Source organism: Alligator sinensis, unplaced genomic scaffold (assembly GCF_000455745.1).
Source record: "Alligator sinensis unplaced genomic scaffold, ASM45574v1 scaffold87_1, whole genome shotgun sequence".
NCBI classification, from domain to species: Eukaryota; Metazoa; Chordata; order Crocodylia; family Alligatoridae; genus Alligator; species Alligator sinensis.
In genome coordinates, this window is record NW_005841929.1 from 2,221,518 (window position 1) to 2,231,018 (window position 9,501).

The window sequence follows — 9,501 nt, forward strand, 5'->3', positions numbered from 1 at the left end:
CATATTTTGCACACCCGTGGTCTGAGGTGCCACCTTGTCCTGCCTTCTGCCTACCTTTAGCCTAATATAGCTAACTACCTCTGTTGTGGATCAGGCAAGAGAAACCAAGACTTCTGCGTTTCAAGTTTTGTTTGTTTGTTCTATCTCATTATTCTTGCATCCTAAAGTTTTTCTTGTCTATCTTATTAATTTGTTCTGAATAGACTGTAAACTGTTCGGGGCATTGTCTTTGTTTTTGTTTGGCACACATACAGTGAAATCCATACTGGGATGAAACTAGGAGTTCAGGATCTGAAGGCATTAGCCTGTAATATAGAGCTAACGGACCAGGTTTATACATTCAGACACCAGCAGAATTGCCCAATTGGTCTAGTCACTAAAAGACAAACCCCCAGACTCTGCTTGTGTGAGTTCTACAATAGGAGCCTGACTTCAGGATTTCTAGATGTTTATTATAATAAAAGTCATAGTGATAAATGGCCATAGTGATAAATGGCGTTAGAGAGACCCAACATCAGCTTTTCAAACAGTGCAATCACTATTTCGTAGGAGCTGAGTTTCTTTGTTAACTGCTGCTAGTTCAACTCGGAATTTTAAAAATTGTTAACCAGACTGTTGCCTCTGTTGCCAGACTGTTGCTGCTAGTAGCAGTGAATGTGTTTACTTTGCTCAGTTGTCATGGTTGGTCTGAAGGGTGGAAGTCTCTCAAGGTCCATACCCAGGAGCAAGAGGAGGCTCTTTGGACAAGCTAGTGTCTATTTCTGATTAAACTGTCTCCATAGACACCCTGGCCCCATGCCATCACAGTGCAGCTGCTGCTGGGGTCTCTATGGAAATCGGCCACAGCCACGCAAATAGGGCCTGCTGGGAAATAGAGTCTACCTGCTGGCTGGATCCGCCATTTTGCCCATTCCTGAACTAGACCTTGTCTTTGGGTCTAAATGACTGCAAAGTAGATTTCCTTATCTTAGAGGCTCTTTGTTAGAATATATTCATTTCAGTTCACCCTTCTAATTAAAAAGAATGTAGATACTGTATTTCACAGTGTATAGGCTGACCGATGACTTTCTGATTTGAAAGGTAAGACTTTTCATAGGCACGGTGTATGTCAGGGCCGAGCTTGGCACTTAGCTGGTCCATCCCCATCCCCTGCAAGCCTGGAGCTGCTTGCAGGGGATAGGGACGGGCTGGGCTCAGCTGGCCCTGCCTCATCCCCTGCGAGCGGCTTGGTGTTTGGCTGGTACAGCTCCATCCCCTGCAAGCAGTGCTAGTGCAGCCCAGGCAGCTCCACTCACAGGGGATGGGGCTGCTCCAGCCGTGTGTGTGAGTGGGTGGGTGGGTGGGTGTGGCCAGGCAGCTCCACACACAGGGGATGGGGCTGTTCCAGCTAAGCCCAGGCCTGTGTGTGTGGGGCACGGTATATAAGTTGAGTTTGATTTTTAAGACTTAAAAATTGGGCTTCCAAACCTGAATTATACACATGAAATATGGTAAAAGGAATGTTAGATGGCTAACAAGTGTTTCACTTCAGTGGGCTTTCAGATGGCCTAGTTCACCATATGTGGTTAGATATATGAAAATACATGCCTTCGCCTACCAGACTGTTGGGTTGGATCCAAATTTTCTTAGTATAGTATACATCTATACTAGTGATTCCATGTTTTTGTTGACTCTTGGACATACTTAAGGGATATGAGAAAAGAATCATGTTTTAAACTATATATTTCCCCTTTTTCACCTTCTACCCCCCCCAAGCTCCCCCCCACACCTTACCTTTATAATCTGAGAGAGACCAACATTTTGACATTTAAAAGTACTCCATATATAGTTTGAGCTTTGTCTTCTGCATGTAGATCAATAAATGACAATAGTTTTTTTCTGTTTTCATTATGACAAAGAAGTTGGACATATTTTAGACCACCTGCTCTTAGCCTAACAAAAGAATGGATGAATTCCTTTATTAAAAGTATCAGTTCTGAAATGGAAAGTATTATTTATCAGGAAAGTTTTCCACCCTAGGAGTGTTCTCATGATTAAATAATGTTAAAGAAAAAGTGACTGCGTTTAGTTTTACAGTTTTCATAATGTTTTTGGACTAAAAATAAGCTCTTTTGGATTGTGCATTTAACAGTAGGAACTGTTGGGGGGGTGGTAATACAACTGCATTAGAGATGTAGTGGGTTTTTGTAATTTAAATACATTTCTAACTCTGTTCAATACAGTCTATCTCAGTAATCTGCGCACGCACGCGCACACACACACACACCCCTACCTTTTTTCATACTCCAGGAATTAAAAAGATAACTTGTTAGAGTTAACTTTGGATTTTAACTGCATTTCTGACCTATCTCTTCAGCTTCCTGAGAGAGAGAGATTTCAGACTCCTCCTAAAACATAACTATTTCGCTTATATGCAACAAAATTGCTTTTAAGTGAAAACCAGGTCACTTGACTGAGACGGACTTCTATCCACTGTTTAGCTAAAGTTGGGTTACACATTTGGAATGGCATATCCTGAGACTGGACAATGTCCAGATACAAAAATTTGTGATTTCCCAAAGCTGAGCCCTAAATGAACTTCCTTGTCAAAAAGAAAATACCAAATGACAGAAATTTAATGGGCACCTTTGAAGAAAAACACAGTCTAGATCTTTTTTTAGAGCATGAGCCATTCATAGGAGAATTCAGGACTCTGTCTGCTAGAAAATAATCCCTATGAAGGTGTGAATGTATTCCAGAAAGGGCAATTCCTTTCAGCAGTGTGAAACCTTCACAGTTTAGCTGAGAACACTTTAAATGCTGACATTACCAATCATGGACATTTGTCGCCGTTTTATTTGAATGGGAAGAAAATGGTTTAATGAAACAATAAGGTTTCCATTTCTTGATTTGACATTATTAGATAAAATTTTCAGCATTTGCTATGTCATGTTCTCATATTTTCTAATCTGTTTTTACTGGTTATATATATAGCTTAATGATGTTATAGTTTGTCATACATTGGGTACTATCAAATATGTACAATATGTAATTTAGTTGCTTTTTCTCTTAAATGACTTTAAAGTAGTATTAAGAATGCAATTAACAGGAGGGTTTTTTGTCCGCATTTCTTTTCGTGCTATTAATTTTCCCCATCTTAAAACCTCTTCAGCATTCCATTCTTTTAGGCTATTTAAAAGCCTTTTAATATAAATGTGAAGACAATCTAAAAAAAGCTTTTTAGGAGAGAGAACACCTCAGAACACGGTGTTCTGTCAGAAGCACCCACAGGGAAAGGGTCTCAAATTTTTGTAGTCGTTGGGGCTAGCACAGACATTGATCTAAACTGCATGGTTTTCTGTAAGCAGCGTAGTTTAGATCAGTAGTGAACGCAACACACGTTCACCCTCTGGTGAGGGCGGCAAACCTTAAACCAGGTTAGTCCATGTTTAAGCCAGTCTATGCATGCTGAACTTCTGTTCTGTTACTGGTATAGACTGGTTTCCAATCACTTATACCAGTAAAATGTAATGTCTGTTCCTGGCCTATGAGAACTAGAACTTTTTTTGGTTTTTTGTCTTGCCTAACTTTCAGGTGAGCTTCACAGTGCCTCAGTCAGTTTCTAAATTGTCTCACAAAAACAATGGTTAACAATCCTGTATGATCTTAAAACTTTCCCCCTTGTTTTCCATGCCTCCTAGCCCATTTGATAGTTGTAACAAACAAGACAGGAATTTCTCAAGTAAAACCAGGAAAGAATAAAGTTAGCTATGTTAGGGAAATAATTTATAAAAATTTTGTTTTTAGAGCTGTTTACCCAATTCACAAGTTTTGTTAAACTTGATTTCTTTTTTTCAAGATCTGTAACTGTAAACATTAAGGACTTTAGTTATTTTAACTATTATACTGGAAATTTAATCAGCAGGGGAGCTCTGGGGCCTTATTTTGCTTTTTACTCTGAAACCACAATACCTCCCTGCGGGCAGATTTCACAGATCATGGTCTTTTTTGTTGCTGTCTTTTAGGTAGTGGCCTTGCATTTATAGAATATAATCCCTAGTCCTGCTCCCACTGAAGTTTAGCAAAATTCTGACTGACTCCAATCAGCAAGATCAAGTCCTTATTGCACAGTGTGAAGATTGAAGAGCACAGGAGTGTCTACTGCAAAGGAAATAAGCCGTGTGTGTGTGTGTGTGTGTTTATCAAAAACTATAGTAATGAATAAATGGAGTGATAAGATTACCAATTGGTCATAATTCTCCTTTTTCCCTCAGTAGTGGACATTGGTTAGACCTATTCTGATAAACAATCAAAGTAGTTAGGATTTTTGCTTTTTATTCATATGGGTAGGCAACTATGCCAAGTGTACAAAGGCCAATGAGTGGCTGGGGGGTTCAATTTCTAATAACTTTTTTTTTTTTTTACTGTTAATGTGTTCCTTAAATGATGTTCTCTTCCTTGTCAGTTATTGTAATTCTACTTTTTTATAAGTATAAAATCATAAAAATATTGTTTTCTCCCTTACTATGATTCAGTACAGTGCAATGCTTGGATCAGGCCATTTAAATTTGGAGAGGTTGGGGTTGAGTATGGTAGTCTTTTTCAACTGAAGTGGCAAATATTTTAGAAAGTTTTATATACACAAAAATGATTTTCTCTTGGTAATGATTTTGGAATGGTAACTGCAACCATATTTTGCTATAGTGGTATAAGTATTCTTTTCAGCTGATTTGAAGGTGGTAACCAGTAAAAGTCTCTACAAACCTGAGTTTTCAGCCATATGGAATCATGTATGCTGATTTTAAGTCAACAAAACTGTCACGTGAGAAGAAACAGGGGCTAAAGATGATAATGCTGTGCATTTTTTTTCAGGTAATGATCCTGTTTTTGTGGGATTATATCCCTGTTTAGGTAAAAGACTAATGTGGATAATGTATGGAGAAGTAGGATTCTGCATGGAATGGAAAGAGAAATATTTCAGTGCATTTTTGCTTATCACAGCCTTAGTTTCCCATTTATGGATATTGGTACCTATATAGCATATTAGTTGGTCTGGAGGACATTTTACTGCTGAGTGTGCTGCCAACACTGGGAATTCCGGACATCTTTTCAAGATAAGATACACATACGATGCAGAAAACTCAGTAGTTAAAGTTGGAACAGCTTGATTTTTTTTTTTTCTTTAAAAGGGCACTTTTCATGTGACTTTCCCCTCTCCTTTCCCCATACTTTACCTCCTTGCATAGGATAAAATGGTAGATAAGCTGTGTTGTTCCCAGGTCACTGAAAATATGGGTTATGTATATACTAAGTCTGGAAAATGGAGATTGGAAAAAAATGCCTTCTAATGCAACTAATTGTTCTTTAAAAATAGATCTTACGGCCTCCTTTTTTCAAATAACCCTTTCTTCTTTGGGGCCAGGCATACACATTATACTTACTGGTATAAGTGTTCAGAAACCAGTCTATACCAATAACAGAACAGAAGTTTGGTGCGCACAGACTGGTTTAAAAATCGTGGGACCCCGGTCTAAGATTTGCACCCCCACACCCATCACCACCACCACCAAAGGGCAAATGTGTGTTCTGTTCATTTCTGATCTAAACTACGCTGCTTACAGAAAACCATGCAAGTTAGATCAGTTCCACCCCTGGCTTTTTGAATGTCTGTATCTAGCCTGTGTTTATTATTTTGAACCTTCGGATGCTGGCTTTATTTCTTGGTTTCGTTTAAATGAAAAAGCTCTTTTATCCTTGCTTACCCTGGTGAAGTTTATGTCTACACATCTTGCCTGGAATTTCATTTAAACTCTGGAGTCAGGTATTTTTACTAAAATTTCTTCCTTTCTTTTGATGGGATTGGAATAGGATTAATTAGATGCTTAAAAGATAGTTCATTACCCAGAGAAGCTGCCTGGCTACTTATCTCTATAGACTTGAGTATTACCAGAGCACAATCTACTGCATAACCCAGCACAGATGTGGACACAGTTTCAAAATATGTTACCAGCAGTTATTGGAACAAATAGTTTAATAAGGCCATTTCGCACACAGAGTTGACGATTCTATTTACATAGTAAAGGATTATGCAGCACAATAGTTACCCATGCTATTTCTCTGTACAAGAGGATCTTACCTCCAGGTGGAATATAGAAGCAGTTGAGCTGAGTCTCATGCACCAGCTTGCCCTTATACTTCACCTCCAGTTCACCTGGCACACGGCTAGGTAGTGGCTGATATGCAGAGGTGGCTTGCCGCTTGAAGGCTTGAAACATGTTATAATTCCCAAGTAGCTTTGCAGAACTTTACCTAACTCAGAACAAAAGTAGGTTCTTACTTGTCAGTGTCTTCTTCCTTTAGAACTGTTTAACCTTAGTAGCCACCAAACTTGCAGAAATATTGAATGGTCAGTCTTGTAAAACTTTCTGAACAAAATTACTAATAGTCTTTTTGCCCAGAAACTGTTTTCCAGCTCTTAGAAATCTGACCAGTATCTTTTACATTATCCTTTCTTTCCTAACTCTTCACTCCTAATCCTTTTCTTCTCTGAGCTTATTGCTTGGTTAAAGCCCTCTCCTCCCCCAGTGGTTTTACAGGAAAACTTGGATTGAGAAGTGAAGATAATGGGCTCCATCCGCCTGTCAGCTCATCACCTCGCTGACTCATGATGATCTCTGGTTTTTGTATATCGCCACTAACTCCTCTGATAAGATTCTCTTGTGTTTGGAGAAAGATAGGATTGTCTAGGGGTGAGCCAACCTCAGGCCTGACAGAAAACTTATTCTGGAATGCTGGCCTTTTTTTTAATACTAACTCTCCATTTGTAGCAGTCTCTCAAAACATGGACGATAAATACAGGAAAGAATGTGTCCTACAACACAAATGCAAAATCATTTGCATCTTATATTGGGTGGAAAATTATTTCAGCTGGAGGGCCACACAGTGAGTTTTGAGAACCTGTTAAGGATTAACATCTCCCAGATTCCTTTTTTCATTGGCAGATGTTAATCCTGTGTACTTTGCTTACCACTGAGTACTGTACCTATATTTTAAGACAATGATTCTCAACCTTTTTTGTACTGGGACCCATTTTGTAAAGGTTGATGGTCATTCCCAGCCCACTGTCCCCTGGTCCTGCCGGTGCCCCTCACACCTGACCCACAGTCCCCTGCCCTCCCAGGCCATGCTGATAACCCTCACTCCCAACCTGCAACTGCCTGCCCCGCCCTCCAGCCCGCATAGCCCAGAGCATGGTGACTACAGCAGCTCTGGCTCATGTGGGCAGTGGCGGAGTGAGTCTGGCCCCAACACGGGCTGGAGTGGGGAGGAGAGGAGGCCTGTGGCACTCCCTGCCCTGCTCTCGGGCTCCTGCCTTGTTCCAGGCAGCATCTCCTGGCCGCCCTGCCCCTGCGAGTACAGGCACTAGCTCCGATGCTACCAGCCACTCCACCATTCCACTCTCTACCGCCCTCAAATGACTGTTCCTGCCCCCTTCCCCTGCTGCAGGGGCAGGCATCTCCTGCCTACCCACCTTGCCCTGCTGCAGCCCTGGCACCCAGCCTCCTTCCCCTAGCACCAGTATACACTTGCCTGCGTCCAGCTGCTGGGGCTGCTTCCATGACCCTGCCTGGCTGCATGCCGGCCACGTACATGCGTGTGTACAGATGCATATGCTCCCACTGCCTCCAGTTGCCCCAAGCAGCTCCTTGCAGGCCGGAATGCTGCCAGCCTGCAAGGGGAAACCCATGCTTTCCTGCAATTTTCTGGGACTCGCTTATGACTCTTTTACATATTCTTGCAACCCACGGGTTGAGAAATGCTGTTTTAAGAGATAATTTCCCACTTTAGATTTCATAGTTGGGGTAATGTTTAAAAAAAAAAAAAAAATCGGCATAGCTGGGAATAAAGCCTGTAGAACAAATGCAGGAGGGGATGAAAATGACTGACTTTGTTCTTGCCTCCTAAAGTCTGTGCTGGTCAGTTATGGCTACCTGTTTAGTATACTGCAGCCTAGATATATGTGATGATAGGCTTCTAGTTTTATAGTCAGATCGCCATTTGGAGGTGAAGTCTTTACATGATCTCTGCTGGTATGGAAGATGAGAGTGTGGGCAGGGGGCTGGACTTGATCTCCTGAGGTCCCTTCCAGTCCTAATGTGAAATCTATTAAATAATTATTTCAGATCTTTTATTGAGTTGCTTTTCCATCAAGCCATAATTCTAATGGAAAGGAAGGATTGTCTTTCAGCTGACTCCAGGGATCTGACTTTTTCTGAATCTGCTTGAGACTTCCTAATGTAGTCATCAGCAAGTCAGTCTCTGTCCTAATCCTAGTCTCTGCATCCCAATCTTTTTTTCCACCATATGTCTATTTTGACTCTATATTGTAAGTTCTTTGGGTTAGGGACTGCCTTTTACTATTTGTTAAGTTACAGTTACTGTGAAATTACCAGAATTTGGTATTTGCAGCCACTGAAAGACTAGGACTTACAAATCACTTACTTCCATGTAATTGTTTACTGTTGAAATGGCAGGAGCTGGAAATATAATGCCTGTACAAGAACATGCACACTAAGATTGATCACGGCATAGAGAACTTTTCTGTTCCTGTGTTATGACTGCGGAAATGGTAGTTGCCTCATTTTCTCCATGTTTTGGGCCATCAGTAGAACTGTTCCTTAGAAGTCTAGCGAGGTTGACGTGCCTTTATAGCTCTTCCAGAGGAAATAACTAACTCATTAAATGGCCTTTGCTCAAAACTTTACAGATGTATCAATGAGACCTAAAACTTACTTACAGAATGAACATAAGCAAAGGTATTTAGTAGAGGTGCACTGGTATATCGGTGCCAAATTGGATTGGTACTGATAAAAGAAAAAATAACATTATCTGCTGTTGGGTTTTTTTGGCTGGTGTAGCCAATAATGTCACTGATAAATATACTATGCCTTCTGGCCAGGGCCCCCAGATGCTGCGTGCATGCACGCAGCTTCACGCATGCATGTGGCCAGGAATGCAGCCAGGCAGCATAGAGAACAGTGCCCTGCAGGGGTAAGTCTTTGGAGGGGAAGGAGCATGGGGGATGGAAGGGGTGTGGAGGGTGGGGGAAGATTGAGGCCCCCATGGTGAGGGAGGGAGTGGATCAGGGGCTGGGGCTTGGGCCTGGAGCACTGCCCAGCCAGGGTGGTGAATGGGACCCAGGGCCAGGGCGGGGAGCGGGACAGAGCTATGGGCGGCTCGTCTATGGGGTGTGGGGAGGGAGGACAGGGGGCGGCTACTTGCTTCTGTGTGCACTCCTGGGGGAGGCATGGAGGGGCATGTGCCCCAGATTTGTGCATGGGGCGGATGCGAGCTGCCTACTGTGGGCTCAGGGCCAGGAGCGGCACCAGCCTCTTCCTAGTGGAGAGGGTTGGGCTGGGCTCAGAGCGAGCGGGAGCAGAGCAGGCTCAGCTGCGTGGGGCAGGCAGGAGGCGCCAGTGCTGGGAGGGTGGCTATGCTAAGGCAAATTTTGGGTGGCTATAG

General features: G+C 42.1%; 2 protein-coding genes across 2 annotated transcripts in view; one reads left to right on the plus strand and one right to left on the minus strand.

Annotated features, from left to right (window-relative positions):
* CACNA1C (calcium voltage-gated channel subunit alpha1 C) overlaps positions 1 to 6,696 on the minus strand; it is a 742,093-nt gene extending 735,397 nt beyond the window's left edge. The window contains 1 exon segment of the mRNA XM_025198804.1: positions 6,116 to 6,696. Coding sequence (XP_025054589.1) covers positions 6,116 to 6,254 — 139 coding nt within the window. The 5' untranslated portion in view covers positions 6,255 to 6,696.
* The window catches only part of DCP1B (decapping mRNA 1B), a 67,916-nt gene that overhangs the window by 23,609 nt on the left and 34,806 nt on the right, over positions 1 to 9,501 (plus strand).